At 59.2% G+C, this 20,359-nt stretch overlaps 1 protein-coding gene across 8 annotated transcripts in view; it reads left to right on the plus strand.

The window, feature by feature from the left end:
- Window positions 1-20,359, plus strand: part of MAD1L1 (mitotic arrest deficient 1 like 1) — a 312,047-nt gene that overhangs the window by 221,197 nt on the left and 70,491 nt on the right. For all 8 annotated transcript variants that reach the window (XR_009535576.1, XM_060124133.1, XM_060124132.1 and 5 more), the window contains one exon: window positions 7,039-7,129. Coding sequence is in view for 7 of the 8 variants with exons in the window: in XM_060124133.1 (XP_059980116.1) it covers window positions 7,039-7,129 (91 nt within the window). In the remaining variant the exon portion in view is untranslated. The remainder of the gene's footprint in view (window positions 1-7,038; window positions 7,130-20,359) is intronic.

A 20,359-nucleotide genomic window follows, 5' to 3' on the forward strand; every position in this document is an offset into this window, starting at 1 on the left:
TTGATTTGAGATCTCTCTTGTTTTCTAATATAAGCGTTTAAGGCTACAGATCTTTTCTAGGCACTGCTTCAGCTGCATCCCACACTTGCGATCTGTCGTGGTCTCATTTTCATTCAGTCAGGTTGTATGGTTTTCAGTTTCTTTAATTTGCTAATGTTTGTTAAATGCCCCAGGAACATGCTGTGTCTTGGAGAATGCTTTATCTGTACTTGAGAAGAATGAGTATCCTGTTGCATTGGGTGGTATGTTCTGTAAGTTCCTGTTAGATCCCATCGGTTGACAGTGTTGTTCAGTCCTGTGTGTCTTTGCTCGTCTTCTGTCCACAGTTCTAACTCCTTAGCAGGAAGCTTTGAAATCTCCAACCATACTTGTGGGTTTGTCTGTTTTTCCTTCCAGGTCCGTCATTTTTCGCTTCATGTATTTTGAAGCTCTGCTTTTAGGGGCGTGTTCATTTAGAGTTATTGTGTCTTCTTGGTGAATAAACCATTTTACATGTTTGTCATTCCTCTTTTTTGGGGTGGCCACTGTCTGGTTATCTCCTGAAGTCTCCTTTGTCCGGTGTTAATACAGCCACCCCAGCGTCATTCTTCCTTCCCTCCCTCCTTTCTTTCCCTTCTTTCTTGCCAGCTGTTCACTTCGGAACGATTGCTGGCTTACAGGAGAGGCGCCCAGATGGCACAGTGCACCTCACACGCTGCTCACCTTTGTCCCTCATTATCAACATCTTCGTCTCCCTGGTGCGTTTGTCACAGTCAAGTCACAGTCAACTGGTCTGCGGCCTGCGTTCGGCCGTTCGTTCACCCAGCAGCGTCCAGCCCAGGGCCCCACCCTGGTCTCAGCCATCTCGTCCCCCCGCCTCCCCCGCTCTCTGCCAGTTTCTCGGTCTTTGTTTTCCGCGACCTTGGCCGTACCAGCATCCCCAGCCCACGTTTGTCTGACGTGTTCTGCGACGAGGCTGACATGTGGCTTTTGGGAAGATGCTGGGGTTTGGGGTTTCATGCCTTCTCATCGCATCAGATCCGGGGTACGTACTGTTAACAGTTCCTGCTTCACTTTCATTTCACCTTCTGTCGTCAACGGTCAGGAGGGACCAGGACACTCTCTCAGCACCGAGCTCAGCGGTCTCCAGCGTTTCGCCTTCGCAGAACCGCTGTGGCCTAGTGACGCGGCCCTGCCCTCCACTCTCACCACAGTCGCCCTCAGCGTCCTTGTTTCCGGCAGCCGCCTCCCGCCCCGCCCAGCCTCTGCCCAGGAGCCCGTTGGTCCGCCCGTTTTTTACGTGTTTGTTCCGGCAGCACCTTCTCAGTGGCTTATACAGCACACTTACTTTCTCACGGTTCTGGAGGCCTGGAGCCTGAGGTCAGGGTGTTGGCAAGTCTGGTTTCCCCTGAGGCCTCCCTCTTAGCCTGCTGACGCCTTCTCGCCGACCCCACCCCCAGGGCCCCACCCCGCCCCGGCCTCGTCTGACCCATCGCCCTCCAGAGGCCCACCTCCAAATATCACACCCGGGGTTGGGCTCCAACGTGTGAATCTGGGGGACCCAGACATTCAGTCTGTAGCAGGACACCCCCCTCCTCGTACGCGCGACTCCAGAGCTGGTGCGGTCCATCTCCCCGCGCTCGAGCCTCTGCTGCACGTACAGGACAGGGCCAGCGATGCCTGCGGAGAGCCCGATGCTGGGGACACAGAGCAGACCGTCCGACAGAGGGATGGCCAGGCCCACGGGGACGGAGCAGCTGTAGAGCCCTGAGCAGGCGGTCGGGGAGGAGGCCAGCAGGCAGGGTGTGGGGCCCGGGACCAGAGGGTGGTCAGCCTGGGCGAGTGGCCTCCCAGCCCAGCTGCTCTTTGCTCAGCGGCGCCTCTAGTTCCGCCCGCTGTCCCCTCCAGCACCGGGTAGGGTGCCTGACCCCTGGCACCCTACCCCCGCTACCCTGGGTTTTAGTTCTGCAAAAGCAATCATTCTTCCCTCAGAAGTTTTCCAGGGTAGTTGGTACATTCATTGCAAATGTTTTTTTAGGGAAGATAACAAACACCCCTCTCTCGCTGATTTCTCCTGACACACACACGCGCACGTGCGCACACACACGCGCACTCACACGCCTGCTTTGATTGGCTTGGTCTTCTCGAGAAATGATCTGGGATGTCATCCAGTTTATGTAATACCCTCAGTGTTTAAAAAACTTGGAGTTAGTCAATTTCAAGACACTTAACGCCAGACCTGATTGCTTTGAACGGTTTGAAGGCAGACCAGCGTTCTGAGATTTGAACAAACACGCACACACACTCATTCATTCGTCCTCTCCCCCGACCCCTCGGTGAGATAACAGTTCGCCTCAAAGGAGGACAAGGAGAAGAAAGCGCCCGTTTTTAAGATGCACAACTAGTGCTGTTGACGTGGTTTGCTCTCTGACAGCTGGGATGGGTTCTAGCTCGCCGCTTATTAGGAAGCCTGCTGGCGCGTACGTGTGCTTATTTGAGTTTAGACCGGAGAACTTTCGCTCACAAGCCTTCAGAATCCATAATACCTGTTTTAAGAGGGGCCTTGCGGGGCTCTCGCGCAGCCTGTCCCTGAGATGCAGGGTCCTTCTCCGGAAGCGGCTTCCCGGCGGTGGCCTGGACACTGACCACCACCTCCCCCCCAAGCTCACGGGGATGCCTCACCGGGGCCGGGCGGGTCACACCTCCGAGTCGTCCCTCGGAGAAGCACTGACCTAGAGGGTAAGGGCATCGGCCCTGGAGCCCGACTACCGGGCTCCCTAGCCTGGGTACCGCATGGGCCGCTTCCCTGCGGTCACTTAACCTCTGTGAGCCTCAGGTTCCTCTGTGAAAACTAGGGGACGGCATGCGAGCTGTGCGGGGCACTGGCCTCACTGGGCGCCAGAGACTTTTCCTCAGTTCCCTGCGATGCTCGCAGCCCTGCCCGCACCTGCAGCTCAGCACTGCTCGGGCGCTTCTGCGAGGGACAGGGTGACCTGTCAAAGGCATGGGTGCAGGGTGTGTCTTCACAGTTGTAGGCTGCACATGTTAAGTGTACAACTGGATATATTCTCTCTCTCTCTCTCTCTCTCTCACGCACACGCACACGCACACGCACACACCCATGGAACCATTACCACACTCAAGATAGTGGGCCTGCCCTTCGCCCCCAAACATTCCCTCTTGCTCGATTATAACCCTGCCTCCCCTCCTCCCCTCCGCCACCCCCAGGCAGCTGGTACCAGTATGCTTTCAAGCACCGGGTGTCGGTGGGCACATCACGAAGCTGTGTGTTATGGGAGCTGTGCAGTGTGTACTCTGGCCTCTCTCTCTCAGCCTAGTTGTCTTGAGGCAGCACGTGTGTGTCCCAGCAGTTTGCCCTTTCTCTCTGCTGAGCCTTATTCCCCTGTGCGCATACACCACTGTTCGCTCACGTACGCCCTTGCTGGTGGACGTTTGGTTTGCCCCAAGTTTTGGCTGTGGGAATGAAGCTACTTTGTGTTACACACCGAGTCCTTGTGTCCTTTCTTTTCTCCCGGAGGAACACTGCAGCGGGGGATGGCTGGTAGTTGCGTGAGTAACTCTTTAAGAAACTGTCTTCCAGAGTGGTTGTACTGTTTCATGTTCCCGCTGCCGGTGGACGAGAGGTGTGGCTTCTCCTTGCCAGCACTTGGTGTGGTTGGTCCTCCCCATTTTAATCCTTCTGGTAGATGCGAGGTGGCGTCTCACTGTGGTTTAAGCTTTTGTGTCCCTATTGACTAACGATGTTGGGCACCTTTTCACGTGCTTGTCATTGTATATCTTCTTTGGTAAAATGTTCAAACTTCTGTCCATTTTTTATTTGATTACTTATTGGCTTGTTGTTGAGTTTGTAGAGTCCTTTATACAATCTGGATACGAGTCCTTTATCAGATATTGGCAAATCTTTTCTCCCATTCTGTAGCTTGTGTTTTCATTCTCTGCATGAAGTCCTTTTTTTTTTTTTTTTTTTTTTTGGTACCCGGGCCTCTCACTGTTGTGGCCTCTCCCGTTGCGGAGCACAGACTCCGGACGCGCAGGCTCAGCGGCCATGGCTCACGGGCCCAGCCGCTCTGCGGCATGTGGGATCCTCCCGGACCAGGGCACGAACCCGTGTCCCCTGCATCGGCAGGCGGACTCTCAACCACTGCGCCACCAGGGAAGCCCTGAAGCTCTTTTGTTAGTGCACGAATGTTTCAGATTGTTCTGTTCTCTTGGTCAGTTGACCTCTTTACATTATTCTGTTGGTGTCTTCATGGTGAAAGTGCCTTTTTGTTGGTGGCGTATGATTAATTGGGTGCTGCTTTTTCATACGTTTTGATGGTCTCTCCACCTTTTAATTGGGGTGTTTAGACCATTTACATTTAATGTGATTATTGTACGGTTAGGTTTGATCTTGTCATCTTATTTTCTTTGCTGCTTGCCCTGTCTCTTCATTCCCATTTGCCTGTTTTTCTGGCTTCTTTTGAATTGTTTGGGTGTTTTGGGGGGTTTTTTTGGTTGTTGTTTTTTTTTTGCGGTACGCGGGCCTCTCACTGTTGTGGCCTCTCCCATTGCGGAGCACAGGCTCTGGACGCGCAGGCCCAGCAGCCATGGCTCACGGGCCCAGCCGCTCCGCGGCATGTGGGATCTTCCCAGACCGGAGCACGAACCTGCGTTCCCTGCATTGGCAGGTGGACTCTCAACCACTGTGCCACCAGGGAAGCCCCACTTGGGTGTTTTTTATGATACCATTTTATTTCCTTTTTTGGCTTTTTGGTTGTAACTCTTTGTTTTTTTTATTTTAGGGGTTGCTCTGAGGTTTTTAATACACATCTTTCACTTATCACCGTCTCCCTTCAGGTGATACTATACCTTTTCACATATATAATATAACCTCACAGCTGTGTGTGTCTGTTTGTGCAGCCTTTGTGCTGTTGCTGTCATAAAGTTTACGTAATGTTTATGTCTGGAAACCCCAATATGTTTTTTTATTAGTTTTGTTTAAACAGTCAACCTCTCTTAAAAATAGTAATTTAAATATTTCTAAAGGATGTAAATAATATGAAAAGCCATACTTCTGCCCACGTAGCTAAGATTTCCGTTGCTCCTCACGCCTTTGTGCGGCTTCTCCTTCCCTTCTGCCTGAGGATTTCCCTTGACATTCCTGTAGAGCGGGCCTGCTGGTGATAAATCCTTTGGTTTTGTATGTCTGAGAACATCTTGATTTCGCTTTTGTTTTCAGTGGGAATAGAATTCTCGCTTGACATTTTTTCATTTCTTCTAGTATTTTAAGGACTTCTCTCCTCTTTCTCGCTTGCAGTGTCTCTGCTGAGGAAGCTGCTTTGCTCCTCTGTGGGTAATACTTCCGTTCTGCGGCTGCCTGTGGGATTTCTTTATCACTGGTTTGGAGCAGCCAGATCGTTTGTGCACTGGGGCTGTTTTCTTCATGTTTCTTGTGCCCGGGTTTGTGCAGCTTCTTGGGTCTGTGTCTCTATAATTTTGTCACATTTGGAACCTTCTTGCAGTATTTTTCTGTCCCATCCCCACCACCACCACCACCGCCGCCACCACCGCAGGGACTCTAGTTACACGTAAATTCACCTTCGTGAAGTTGCCCCGCCGCTCAGCAATGCTCCTTCCAGTTTTAAAGATCGATTTTCCTCTCTGCTACCGTGGGTAGTTTGTATCGCTGTGTCTTCAAGTGCCCTAAACGTTTGTCCTGCAGGGTCTAGTCCATCATTAATATCATCCAGGACTTTTCATCTCAGACATTGGAGCTTCCACCTCTAGGAATTCGACTTGGTCTTGTTTATATCTTCCATATCTGTCCTTAACTGCTGAACAGTGGACTATTATTCCTTTGTTCCAGTAGCTTTTAATAACTGTTTCAGTGTCCTTGGGCGCTGATTTCATGTCTGTGCGGTTACCCTGCACAGGTAATGTCTGTGCGGTTACCCTGCACGGGCGACGTCTGTGTGGTTACCCTGCACGGGCGACGTCTGTGCGGTTACCCTGCACGGGCGACGTCTGTGCGGTTACCCTGCACGGGCGACGTCTGTGCGGTTACCCTGCACAGGTAGGTTATTCTCTTCATTGTGGGTCAATTTTCCTGCTTAACGCCCAGTAATCTTTGATTGGATGGCAGGCATTGTGAGTTTTAGGTTGCTGGGTTCTGAACGTTTTTGTGCTTGTATAAATCTTGCTGAGCGTTTTTCAGGGATGCACTTAGGTTTCTCGGGAAGAGTTTGGTCCTCTCAGATCTCGCCATTGTGATTTGCTGGGCCAGCCTGGAGGCAGTTACCTCCCATTCCCGAGCCAAGACCTTCCTGAATTACCCATGAAGCATGAGTTTTCCATTCTGGCTGGTGGAAAAGGCTCTGTTCCTTACCCTGTGTCAGTGCTGGGCACTGCTTCCTTGGCATTTTTTAATTTTAAATCATATGAACATGGTTGCTATAAAAAAATAAATTTAAAAAGGAAGACAAAACTCGGCGCCTTCTTACGATGAGCTGCAACCTACCTGCATGGCTGCTTCGGCCACTGGCCTTGCTTGGCCTCTGGGCCTTCGGGGTAAGAGCCTCCTTCTGCACCTCGTCCGGGTGGTCCCACAGCCTCCAGCCACCAGCTGTGTCCACAGTGCACGTAGAGCTTCCCTGTCTTTTCGTCGTGCTTGGAGACTCTCTCTACAGGTCGTTCTCTTGACTCTCGCGACCCCTCCGGTGCGCGGTCACACTTGTGGGGGTGGACTGGTGGGCACAGGACACGTGCAGGCCCACCGTGCCACCCGTTAGTTCTCCTCCCAGCTCCCTTCCGGTCGTGGTCAGCGAGGGTCCCACCTCTGCCCGCGGCAGAAGCTTCCGCACCGGAAGAGACGCCTTGGCTGCGCTGCCCCGTCCTGGGCTTGTGTTTTACAGTTTTTCCTTAACGTCATCTCTTCATGTCACATTTCTACAGATGTCTACTTGGCAACGGGCCTCTTAACCGTCTTGTAACCTTTCCCCTTTTCCTCCCCAGAGGGCGGGCTGCAGTGGGGTTCCTGTCACGAGTCTGCTCTCCTTGCAGGTTGAAGGTTGAGGAGCTGGAGGGAGAGCGGAGCCGTCTGGAGGAAGAGAAGAAGGTGCTAGAGACACAGCTGGAGCGGCTCACCCTGCAGGTGAGCTCGTCCGGGGCTTGCCCTGCCCTCCTGTTTTCTCCTGGGTTTGGCCCGAGGTTCCTGCACCCCGGCCATCCCACTTTCGAGCTGACCAGACCAGCCTAAACCGGGGGCCTGTCCCCCACCCAGGCCCCTGGCTGGCCGAGAACACCCGTCCCGAGCCACCAGAAGGGCCAGCCTGCCCCGGGTGGTGCTGCCCCCAGCCGCCCGCCCCCGTCCGCTTTCTTGGTCTCCGTCTCGTTTTTCCCGACCGCTGGCCGCAGCGAGCCCACAGCCTGACCTGTGCGTCGCCCGTGGCGGGTGTGACGGGCGTGCCCCCGGGAGGAGACGCCGGCAGAGGTGCTGGGCGGTTTGGGGTTTGTATCCCAGCCAGTCCGCATCTGCCTGCAGCTGGGAAGTGGGGTTTGCTACTTGCACTGTTTTGCTTTTGCTTTGTTTTTCGTTTACCCTCCTGTCTGCGTTGTCACGGCAGGAAGCCTGCAGTTACTGATCACCCAGAGCTTGGACAGGCCAGTGATTGTGCTCTTGGCATCTATAGAGGCAAATCAAATCTCCTTTTTATTCTCGATTCCTGGAGATGGGAAAAGTGACAACCCTGATAAAACGAGGCTGTGAGCCGCAGCTGGGCCGTACTCCGCTCCAGGACCTGTCACCTTGTACCATTTTAAAGGGGCCGCAGTCCTGCTGGGAGAGCTGGGCTGCTGGCGGATGAACCCCCGGCCGCCCGTCAGTGGTGCCGTGTCAGGGCAGGATGGGGAGTGTCTTTCTGGGTCCTTAGTTGAGCTCAGCCTGGGGTCACGGCTGATGGCTTCCCAGGCCTCTGACTGGGGCTCAGTGAGTGCTGCCGAAATCCATGTTTCCTTTTTCCTGCTCCAGGGCTTCAAGGCCTGTCATGAGGAGCCTCAGTGGCCCTTGGTGATGGTGTTGAGGGTCAGACCAGGTGAGAGGTGCAGTGAGCACCGTCAGTGGATGTGGGGCGACGGGGCCGGTGTTGGGGGCTCCCAGCTCAAGCCTTCCTATGTGGGAGGTTCGGGCGGGTGGTGCCCGGCCCAGTCCGCACTCCGCGGGTGGGGTCAGCGACGTCGGCCGTGTCCAGACTCCTGGGCCCCGCATGGACCTCACGCAGTGTCAGGGCCTGGCTGTGCATCCTGGAGCCGCTCACGGCCAAGGCGGCAGGTGGCATCCGTGTCAGCTTGGGGAGGGCACGGGTCAGTACCTGCGCCCTGGTGTGGCCTGGCTCTCGGCATGCAGGTTTCTGTCCCACGTCACAGCCCCTTCTCCGTGTGGCCAGTTCCAGCCTGAGCTCCAGCAGGAGCCTCTGTCCCACGTCACAGCCCCTTCTCCGTGTGGCCAGTTCCAGCCTGAGCTCCAGCAGGCTCTCGGGAGCACCTCCGCCCCGGCACAGGGCTCGCTTCAGAAAGGTCCTTGTGATGGTGGGGGCCAAGTCCTGTCTCCTGACTCACCATCTCAGTCACAGGGGCCACAGGCCTCTGCTCCGTGGGCCCTGGGTTTTCTCCTTAGGCCTCCTGTATCTGTGCCCACCCACACTCCTGGGGGACGTCCTGCTGCCCCCTTTCACTGACGAGGAAGCTTCGCTCAGAGAGGTTCAGCACTTTAGTCATGGGCACCGAGCCCCAAGGAGCAGGGCTGGCCTTTGAACCCAGGGCCGTTGTCTCCTGAGCCGCTCCCCCGCCCCCCGTCGCCCCCGGCCTTCACACACTCCTGACCCCTCACCCCACCTCCCTGCCCTGCTCCTTGGGCTGCACCTCTGGTGGCCCGGCCACCATTCCCAGGTGAGCAGCCTCAGCTCCGGGACCACCGGTCTCCTCCCCCACCCCGGCCCCCCCCACCACCCTGCCTGCTGCCCCTGGCCTGGGTCCGTCGTATGATGCTCTGGGGCGAGGAGAGGCGTACGCCCCCAAGGCTGAGCGGACGGGTCACCCCCGTCGCAGCGACAGTTCTTGTCTGACCGTGCCGCCAGAGAGACAGAGTTTGCCCCAACGCCGTCCAGCCCGGGCGGAGCGTCCATGGGCAGGCCCTGCCCAGGAGGCAGGGAAACGGGCGGATTCGGCCCTGGAAGGAGGATGCCCACCTGCACCCTGACCCCTCAGGGCAGACAGAGGGAAACCACTGGGCGTCCTGGTCCTGGTGGAGTGGACCGGGAAGACCTCATGTCTGGCTCAGGGAGCCCCGCCAGGTGGCTCTGAGATGGGCCCGAAGGGGACCTGGGCTCGTGGAAACCGCGGAGACGTAGGTGGTGCCCTGGGGGCACCAGCATCCGAGTCTGTAGACCTCGCCTGGAATCCTGCCCCTCAGCTGGGTGGTCTCGGGCATGTCGTGCTTTGCCACCCGAGTCCCCAGCACATCCTTTATAAAATCGGGGATGATGTGCCCACGTGGGGGTTACCAGGAGGTCACAGGCCACGTCTGGCCACACCATCGTGAGGCCAAGACCTCGTCCCCTTCACCTCGGTCCCCGGGCCGTGGAGGCAGCAGGAGAGGGCAGCACACCCCTCCAGGTGGCCTGGCTTCCCCCAGGCCCCACTTCATCTGTGCGACCGCAGAACCGCGGCTTCATGGCCTGGGCAGAGTGGGAGGACACGGACCGAGGGGCCCAATTGGCGTGTAGCTCCCCCGGCTGTGTGTTTATCCGCGGTGCTGCCGGTGTAATCCTTATGCAGGTCTCCTCTCCTCTCTCCCCCTGGAGGAGTCTTCAAGTTGGGCTGCTTCAAGGAAGATTGATTGAAATCCACTGCAGTTTGACTTAATTGGGAACATATGCTTGGAGAGGGAGCTCGACTAGTTAGAACTTTTTGTAATTAGTTCACAGCTGGTTGGTGAGGCAACCGCGCCGGTTACCGCTCAGAGCTGAGTGCACGCCTGCCGGCCTGTGCCCACTCAGTGCCTGGCGGGCCGGGAGGGGAGGCTCCTGGGCCCTCCGCCTGTGGTGCGTGGCCTGTCTGGGTCTTTCTGGGGGCCCTTGGCTACTCCCACCTCATCTATCCTAAGGTAGCCAGCCGTCAGGGAGACGAGGCCCCCGTGTAGAGATGGGGAAACTGAGGCCACAGCTAGCCGTTTAGTAGAGGCAGAGTGCCCTTCGGTAAAGACTGAACTTGGGCAAACCAGCCGGGACTCTGGGCCCGAAGCAGACTCAGGGAACACACTCCCTGTGCCCCCCGGGCCTTTCCCAGTGGTCCTGGTGGGCATAGGGCACTGCCCGGGCGCGCCCACCCCTCCCGCCCTCGGTCGTCCCTCTTCTTAGCGGTTGGGCACTGGGCCTGGTGTTGGCTCTGTCCCTCCCCAGCCGTGGCCCTGGTCTCAGTCTGCTCGCCTGGACGTGGAGCTGACCCCACCCCCCTGCAGGCCGTCATGGGGAACGCGGTGACGTGCCCGGCACAGAAGCACCGCCGCTGCCGCTGCCGCTGTCGCCGCTCCTACCTTGATGATGCCACACGGTTGCCCATGTTTAGCTTCTCGTGGGCCACGTTTGGGGCTGTCAAAGCAATGAGCCGCCTGGCGCTCCCGGGGTGCAGTCCTGAGGGCTAGACGCGTGGCAGCTCTGGGCCTGGCAGACGCTCGTGCCCCCGGCAGTAGCCCCTCTGGTGAGGAGCGAGCTTCGCGTGGAGGGGGGTGAGGTTGGTCCCCCTGGCTCGCCCTGGGTCCCGGGTGGTGGAGCCGGCATGCAAACTCAGCCCTACCGGTTCCCCCATCATGTTACGAACAAGCCGTCAAACGTACGGCAAAGTTTGAAGAGTTTTACGGTAAACACCCACGCGCCCCCCAGGCCCTGCTGCACATGGCTGCTGTGTGGCGCGGCACCTCTACCCCTTCCACCCACCAGTACTTTCTCTTTTCTTAACGCATTTTAAAGAAAATTGCAAACATCTGTACCTCTAAATGCTTCAGCACGCACGTAATTAAGCAGAATTCATCTCTGGGCTTTGCGCCCCCGTCCCAATGTCCCTCGGAGACCGTGGGAGGAGCCCCTGCACCGGAGCCTCCCCTCCCAGTTCCCGCCCTGCCTGCTTCCGTCCCGCGGGTGGGGCTGCCCCAGCGCCAGCCTGTGGCTCTGCTCAGCCCAGAGACATTTCAGATGAGTGTCTCTTTTTGGAAATGGAGTGGGGTAGAAAATAGCCGGGTTCCCTGTGATCAGGAAGCTCGCGGTGCCCATGGAGCCTGCCCTGCTCCCGTCCCTGCGTCACCAGGCAGGAGCGCTGTCTAATCACAGAGTCTACCAGCCTCCGCGTCCTTCCCTCTTCCGGAATGTGGGGGGCGGCAGGGAGCGGCCTTCACGGCTCTTGACACCTCATTGCCCTCGCCCCCGGGCCCCCGGCCCACTCGCCGCACCGCAGACCCCCTGAGCCCCGCTGGCTCCCCGACCTGCAGGTTCGCCCTGCCCAGCCCGCACCTGGGGGGCAAACTAGTCAGTCCTTGGACCTCAGTTCCCTCCCCCACCCCACCTGCTCTCACCTGCCCTCACCTGCCAGGGAGCCCTGAGCCCAGAGCAGGCCCAGCCTCTGCTCCCCGGGACCCCTCTCGCCCTTGGGTCCTCTTGCTGCTAACCAGGGCCTTGAGCATGTCCTGCCCCCGGCGATTTCCTGGTGGCCTACTGCCCATGCTTCTGGAACGTTCTCTGGGCATTGCTTCCTGGAGGGGACAGAACACTGCGGGCCATGGTGCTGGGGATGCCCGGCGAGGGCTGAGTCCCAGAGATTGTTCCTGGTTCCAGTGAGGAAGGCTCATCCCCTGGGACGATGTCGCCCTGAGCACCTGCGTCCTCGGCGCCGGCTGAGCGGCCAGAGGGCAGGGGTGTGGGCTGGACGGCGCCGGCGGCGGCCACAGCGCGGGCAGCACTGATGTTGCCACACGCACCACTCCCTCCCGCTGGCTGTAACTTGGTCACGGCTCCTTGCTGACTGCACGCGTGGGGCACCACTGACCCTGACCCTGCCTACGTTCTCACCTAACAGCCACGGGCCCTGAGGCAGGGATGCCATTCCCACTGAGCAGATGAAGCCCGGGTCACAGGAGCCGCTGGTCTGCCACACGGCGGGAGGAGACACGGTCACGTCCCCCAGCTCCAAAGACCCCGGCCCCTGCCCCAAGTTGCGCTCCAGCTCCCCAGCGGAGGTCCAGGCCTCCCTGCCCAGCAGCCCCCATTCTACCCTGAAAGCCTGGGTGGTCTGTGTGAGGACCACAGGGCCGGCAGCCTCCACCCCGCAACCCCGCCCGCCATGGTGGCAGGACCAGAGCTTCCTAGAGTCAAGACCAGGCTGCCCTCCAGCCGGCTTCCCTCCCCAGGCTCCACGACCTGCTCTGTCTGCCCCTGGGCCCTGCCCGTCTGCGGGACCCAGCTGTGGCGTCACCCCTCCTCTGGGCTGTGAGCCGAGTGCAGTGGCCTCGCCTGGCTCCCAGCCGGTGTTCTTGGGGCACAAGGACGCCAGGGCACATGTGGGCGACTGCAGGGCAGAGCACCCAGGAGGTAGGCTCCAGAGGACACACGTCCCGATGTGACTTCCTGCTTCACAGACACTGGGCCCTGGGCGGATGCTTCACCTGCCCCCCGAGTCCCAGCTCCTTCGCGGGGAGCCCGAGGATGGGATGCCTGCCCAGGGTGGCGACCGTCAGGCCAGTCGCGCACAGAAGGCGTCTTGTCTGGCTCCTCTCACACGGTAACTTCTTCGCACTGATGGGTTTATTTCCCCTAATACGTATTTGTACTGCCCGCCCTCCTTTGAAGTCAAGAGTCTGTTTTCAAACTGTTTCTGCAGCCTGCTTTTGGGTCTTTGAGCATTTGGGAGACTTTTCCCACTGATATGCAGGCGCTGTTTGTTTTTAACATGGCGTGTGGCGCATCACCGTGCGCGTGTGCCATGACGTATTAAACCCTGACAGTTAACGGGAACATGCTCATGAGCAAGGCCGCGGCGAGTGCCCTACACATGGAGTCTCCAGTGTGTGCGAGTCTGTGTGTAGGAGAAGCTTCCAGAAGGGAGAGCGGGGTCAGTGGGTACCTGCATTTATTTCGGCAGCACTGCCAGACAGTCGTCTGAGGGCCAATGGGAACCGTGTGGGACGTGTCGTAGCACTACCTGTGAGGGTGCCGGTTTCCCTACAACCGTCAGACTTCTAGATTTTTCTTGTCTGGTAGCTGAAATGGGGTAGTTCAGTGTAGTTTTAACCTTCAGTCTCCTTATCATAGATGAGTGAGGATTTTTAAATCTTGTTTATATGTGTTAATGTCCTGGTCCATTTTTCAAATGGATTGTTGGTTCTTGTTGGTTTTTTGGAGCTCTTTGTATATTAAGGAGTGGAGTTCATTTTAAGTGGTGAATATGTTTTCCCAATTTACCATTTGTCTTTTGACTTTGTGCTGTTTTTTTACCAAGCAGAAGTGTTTGGCTTTTAAATTTATTTTATACAGATGCATATATTGCCTTTTCCTTTTTAGCTTCTGGGTTTTTGTTCATGTCTTTACCTTTCTCGTGTCAGGGTATAAAAGAATTCTCTCATGGTTTCTTCTGATTTTCTGGTGGTTTCATTTTTTACACTTAGATCTGATTGATTTGGAATTTTGTTTTGATTCTTTACAAGGTGGGAAGTGTGATACCTGCCTGTTTTTTGGAAGAGGCTCTTCCTGGGACGCCTGGACCACTTATTGAAAGCCTGTCTTTTCTCGCTGGTGTGAGGTCTGCCCCCTCGTGCGCTAGATGCCCACGTGTCAGGTCGCAGCCAGGTCTCCGTGATCTCCTGCCCCTGTGACTCTTCTTTATCAGGGTTTTCCTGGCAGCTCTTGCTTACTTTTATATGAACTTTGGAATCAGCACATCCAGCTCCCCCACCAGCCAGCCTAGAGCTTGCCGGCTCTTGTGAGGAGCGGAGATGAAGGTCGGGCTCGGCCGCCTCCTGGACACACCCTCCCACAAAGACGTCGCTGTGTCTTTCTGTCTGTTGGGGTCCATGTCCCCCGCGGGAACAGCTCACAGATGTGTTCACCCTGCACGTTTCTTGTCGAATCTGCTTCTCAGTGTCTTGTCTCCTTTGTTTCACCATCAGTGGGTCTTTCCTTGAGTGTCACGCACGCAGATGGGGGGCCGCCTCTGAGGGTCGTAACCTCCTTACAGTGCCACGTACGCCCTGCGTCCGGCTGCACTGGGCCTGGGGTCCAGGGGTCCCAGGGCCTCGCTGCCCCGGCCCACCTTCCTCAACGTTGTATGTAAAATAAGACACGTAATGGAGGAAAAGGCCCAGCCCTCCAGCCCCCCGAGGCGGTGCCAGGCTGCTCCTGTCCGTTGGAGCCGAGGCCTGAGAAAGCCAGCACACTGCTGTGCGTCTGTGTGGAGAAATGTCCACAGGCGCGGATGGCTGTTGATTTTTTCATGCAACGAATGACGTGTCCTGAATATTAAGCCCCTTCTCGTCCCGTGGGCCTCGGGGATGCCAACTTCCTGACTCCTTGCTGGGTGCCACGGGGCCCGGGGGTGTCATCGGGCCTCAGAACCCAGACTGCAGGCCCGACCCCAAATTTGCAGACAGGTCCCACTGAGCCGCTGAATTGGGCTCTTTTCACCCTGGGACCTCCGCCGTCTGGTCCGGCCCTGCTCCACCACTGGCCGTACTCAACACACAAAAGGCTCGCGGCACAGCCAGCGAGCCACCGCCGGCCTCGGGCCGCTGTCGTGTGCAGTCACTTCAGCCTCGGCGCTGTCGGACTTGGCCGTGATACCGCTCTTCACCCCCGTGTGGTCCTTGCAAAGTGTCTAGATGGGAAAGATATGGACCCAGCTCTTTAAAAAGCCGGAAATTAGGCCTGCTGAGAAAGGACGTGTAACGGTCGTCTTCAGGCAAGTCGAGTGTTCTTACCGCTGATCATGGGGCATCACAGCTGCAGTGAGGAGGGTGGCAGGGGCTGGGGCGCACCCGCTTCTGCCCGAGGGTCCCCTCGCCCTCCCTGGGCAGTGCCCTCGCACAGAGGCAGGAGGTCCTTGCAGACGGAGGACAGCGCAGCCCCCAGAGCTCCACTCAGCCGTGTACAGCTGGGCAGCCCAGCATTGGGACAGCCCTGCCCGGAAACACCCAGAGCCCCGCAGGGCAGTGCCAGGAGCAGACTGTCCTCCTGACTCTGGGCCCAGCGCTTCTCCTGCTACACCCAGCTGTTCTCACAGGGTCCGTTCCATTCAAGGAGTTTCCGTGCACAGGACTGGGATGGGAGACACAGAACCTGCTCGAGCTCTGGGTTCTGTCTCTTCGGGATTGTCCCCAAAGTTGCAGGACACGGGCCCTGCCCCACACGCCAGGTGTCGGCCCGTGGAGCGTTCGGCTTCACGTGCCCCTTTAACAGCCCGTCACCCACTTCTGGAGAGCCAGCACCCCGGATTTGCGTCCCAAACTGCTCCTGTCCCCTCGACACCGGATGGGGATCTAAAGTCCGCCATTGGGTCCCCTCTAGCCCACGTCCTCCTGCCGTGAGGGAGCTCACTCTCCTGTTCCTGCTGGCTTTGCCCCAACACCTCAGAGGGGCTGTGTCACCGGTCCCTGTGTAGACGCGCTAGGTATCAGCCTGGGGGTGGGCCATCACCTGGCCCCTCTCCTGGGGTTCATCTGCACTCGCTGTGTCAGCTCCCTGACCGTCTTCTGTGATCACATCTATTTGGACAAGATCCCACTGTTCCACAAAGAATTCCTGGCAGGTGATACCATGATGTCTGCAAGAAACAGATCCCAGACGTTCTGGCCGTCGGGCCTGAGCTTCCTGGCAGCCCTAACGGGAAGGGAAGTCTGGCCAATTAGCCTCTTGTAAGAGGAGGTTTTGTGGAGGGGGTTTGTGGACAGACGCTAGACCCTGAAGGCGCTGTGTCAGACGGGACCGCACAGTGTGCCTCCTCAGGTACCGTAACTGAGTCGTGCAAGCGGCTTTGTTCACCACGTGATCCAGCAATTCTGCTTCTGGGCATGCGCCCCGAGGATGTTTGCACACCCGTGTCCCAGCAGCCAAAAGGTGTCCATCGATGGGTGAGTGGAGAAACAAAACGTGGTCCATCCACACAATGGAATATCGCTCAGCCCTAAAAAGGAAGGAAACTGACACCTGCTACCACACGGGTGGACCTGGACACAGAAGGACAGATACTGTGTGATTCCACTTCTGTGAGGTCCGCCCTGGAGGAGCCAGGGTCACAGGGATGGAAAGTAGGGGGTGGGGGCCAGGGCTGGGGGAGGGGGAGGGCCAGTTAGTGTGTAATGGGGACAGAGCCTCAGTTTGGGAAGATGGAAAGTTCTGTGGACGGACGGTGGTGACGGCTCCACAACAGTGGGAAAGTACTTAATGCTGAGCAATACGTTTAAAAATGATTAAGGTGGCAAGTTTTATTTTACCACAATTCAAAAAACCATTTTTTTTAAGGCTTTGTTTAACATCTTCTGATATAACTCAGAGGCCTGGCGGGAGAAACACAGAGCCCGCGTCCGTGGCAAGGGCACAGGCGCCGGGGCTGCTTGGCCCTCTGTCTGCCCTCATCGGCCAGGTGCACGCCCTTCACCAGCTGGTCCTGCAGCTGCCGGCCTGACCCACGAGGCCCCCCACTGCCAGCTCCTACGGCTCAGGGTGGATTTAGGGTGCCCGCTATCGTTTGCCGTCTGTAGTGGGGAGATCGTGACGGAGCTTCTGCTCACCCGCGCATCTGAGCAGGGACACGGGTCACTCGGTCGGTAGGCTCAGAGGACGTTGCTCTGGAATGGCGGGGGTGGGGCAGGGCCAGAGCAGCGGCCTCCAGACTGGCCAGACGAATGACGAAGGCGTGTTCCTCCTCCTTCCCCTCCTCTTCCTCCCAAGAGGTCCCGGGTGCCCGGGCGGCGGTGGGTGCTGTCGGGGCCTTGCTCACAGCCCTGATGTGACGGCAGCGTAGGGAGAGGCTCAGCCTGTGGCCAGAAGCGGTGGGGGGCCCTGCTGGCCGGGGAGCAGCTTGGCCAGCTGAACCAGGCCCCCTCCCCGGCCACACGGTCAGTGGCCGCACCTCCCCACTCAGCCATATCTGCTGCCCCCCCAGCCCAGAGTCTTGCCAAAGCCACCACCGGAGCACCCCACCTTGCTGGGCCTGCAGGGTGGCCCCATGGCGGCAGCAGGGGGCGGGCAGTGGGGCGGGAGGCCCTGGGAGGGATGGGGCCCCCAAAGCTGGTCTGCGGCCTGAATGGCCGCCGTCGCGCCTTCCTGGCGATGAGAATTGTCTTCGTTCCTTCTCTGCGGGCTGTTTACAAGCGTCTCTCACAGTCAGTCCCCTGCTGAAGGACGCGGGGTGGGACTCGGCAGGCGATGGCTGTCCTGTGGTTGGGCTCTGCTAGCGGTCCCCTGTCTGCTGATTAGAGCCCGAGGTCGGGAGCGTTTGCGGACGGCTGTGGGCGCCCGCTGGCATGGGAGGAGGCACGTGTGGCCTCACCTGGCCTGGGACGGGGTGGCGGATGGGCCGCTGGGCCCTCCGGGGGGCCCTGCTCTCCTCGCTTTTCCCGCCGTGCCCCCCACCTGCGCAGTGAGACTGGTGGAGCCCTCAGCTCTTGACAGACGTCCCGGGAACTCGCCAAGCCCCGCGCCCTGGAGTTGATGGGCCGGGGTCTGGCTCAGGTTGGCAGGACAGAGGGTGTCCGGGTCCCTGCGTCTGCCCGGCAGGTGGGACCTTGTTGCCTCCATGCAGAAGTGGCCTGGCGGTCTCTGCCGTTCCCTCCCAGGTAGGGGGCACCGACCAGCCACTGGACAGCGCCATCTTCCGTCCACCTGTCCCTCTGCCACCCTGGGGGAGGCAAACAAGGGGGCTCCTTGGGACGTGCGGGGCAGGCTGTCCTGCGCCACCGCCCCTGTGCTCCCGGCCCGTGCGCTGCGGCCTCGGGCAGGGTGTTGTCCCCGCTCCTCCTTCCTGAGGGGTCAGGTTTGCACTGGTGGTTTCCTGTGGCCATCTTCTGATGTCTCCAGAAGGCCTGGGTCCTCGGACACGTGGCGTTCTGGGCTGCCTTTGGAGGGTGTGAGAGGTACCCATCAGGATATAGCCCAGATTTTACTCCATGGTCATCGTGGGTGACAGTCACACACCCAGCAAAGTGGCATGCAGTTTACAGCTGTCTTCACATCCACTGACCGTTTGATCTTTCCAGACTTGGGAAGGTGAGCAGTAGTGTCCCCATGTTATAGGTGAGCAAATGGAGTCTCAGAGAGAGGGAACGGCTTGGTCAAGTCTCAGAACTAGTACAGGGTTATCCGTGTTCTGGGCAACGGAATGCCAGCCCCAAGGACCGCACGCTGGGCCACCTCCTGGGGCCATCTTCCTGGCACCTCAAGGGGAGACGGAGGGGGAGCCAGGCTAGGCTCTGGGGTCAGGGCTGAGGAAGGGCTGGGCCTCCGTGGCCCGCCCCGCCCCACCCCACCCCACCCCACCATCCCGGGATGGTGGCATTTTTCCTTTTTCCAGGTTCCGTGAGGTCTGGCCCAAGCCACCTGGCTCATGCGGGAGCAGAGGTGGATGTGCAGCCCCACTTGGGGACGTGACGTCGTGCGGCTCCACTCACCTCTCGGGGTATTTCTCTGTCACTGCGGCGGCACTGGCTGCCGGATGTCAGCTGCCCTCCGGTGCAGTCTGGGAGCGTTGAGGTTTACCCCAGAGTGACCCCAGCCGCAGCTCAGCTAGACCCGTCCCACCCCTCCTGGTGGTGGGGAGCACCGTGGGCAGCCTGCCCCAGCTGCCGAAGGCCCCGGTGCTCTCCCTGCCTATCCCCCCCGCCCCCATCTTTGGAAACATCACACTCCAGCAGAGCTCCCGGCCAGGACCTAAGAGTCCAGGACGGGCCCCGAGATTCCTCACTGGGGTGGATTCCCTCCAGGCGTTCCGCCGAGGGGGCTGCTGGCCGCAGGGGGACAAGCAGTGGGCCTGGCTGGGTGAGAGCCCCCCGGGCCCCACTGTTCCTGGGCGGGGGACCTGCAGTGGCCACAGGGCACAGCCTGCCAAGCTCACTTGTGTGTCCAGGCCCCACGTGGCGCCTCACAGCTGACGGTAGATAAACTCGCCCTGCCATGCTGGGGAGACGGTCGACCGGAGGGTAGTGTGAGAAGGGTCTTCCACGTGTGCTGGCCTGGCAGGCATGGCTCCCCACAGCGCCGCCCTTCCTGGAGCTGCCTGGAGAGCCCCAGCGCACACTGACTGTTTGGGAACTGGCAAGGCCCGGCAGGGCGCCCTCCCCAAGCCCAGCCCGTCGGCGGCTGCGGTGGCCGGTCCCCCGGGGCTGGGCAGCATGAGCATAGTCAGGGACCTTCGCAGCCCTTCCTAGACCCTGACAGCCCACGCGTGTTCGTTTGTGAGGGCCCTCGGCCACAGGAGTGCCAGGTGCCCAGCTCCTGAATGAGGCCTCTGCGGTGGGGGACGAGGGGACACGAAGGGCGCAGGGGGTGCAGGGCGTCGGCCCACGTGGCCACCGGCCCACGGCAGGAGGCTCGCGGAGAGCCTGTGGTGAGGGGGCAGTCCCCAGGGCAAGCCCCCATCACCCCTCCCTTGTGGCCCTCCTGCCTCCAGCCCGGGGCCCCTCCCCTCCTCACCCCTCCCGTGACTGGTCCAGGGTGGCCGCAGGGGCCTCGGTTTCTCGGTCTTGGTGCCGGGGGTCTTGGGGGGGATCCGGCCTGCACTGTCACGTGGTGCCCCCGCCGATCCCCAGGCTCTCCACCCGCGGTGAGCACACCATCGGGCTGGGCCGGGCCTGTGCCCCCAGCTTCAGAGCCGGGGAGCGTCCCTTGAGCCACCGAGCACCGAGCGACCCCGGCCCGTGGGGCGCCCGAGGGACCTGCCCGAGGTCGCGGAGCCCTGGGCCTCGCGGAGGCGGGTGTGCGGGCTGGGGTGAGGCGGGGCTGGCGAGGTCTGTGCCCGCCCCCCCGATCCGTGAGGTCCGGTCGGCCCTGCCACTCCGGCCCAGCGGGACACCCGCAGCTCCCCCGCTTTTCTCCCTGAGCTGTCTTCCTCCAGCCAGGAGAGCTGTTGATTTCGTTTTGAGGCCGGGGGATTTATAAACACGTGTGAGGCTCGGTGGCGGTCTAACCGGGCTTTTTAACTCTCTGTGGGCCTCCGTCTCCTGCTAGCAGCGTCTCTTACTATTCGTGGCAGGTCCGCCCTCCTGGCAGCCCTTCCCTGGCCCGGGGCAGCCACAGTCCATCCACAGGGCACACAGGCTCCCGGGGGGGCGGGGGGGGGGGTCTGTCCTCCA

Source organism: Lagenorhynchus albirostris, chromosome 15 (genome assembly GCF_949774975.1).
Source record: "Lagenorhynchus albirostris chromosome 15, mLagAlb1.1, whole genome shotgun sequence".
Lineage (NCBI taxonomy): Eukaryota > Metazoa > Chordata > Mammalia > Artiodactyla > Delphinidae > Lagenorhynchus > Lagenorhynchus albirostris.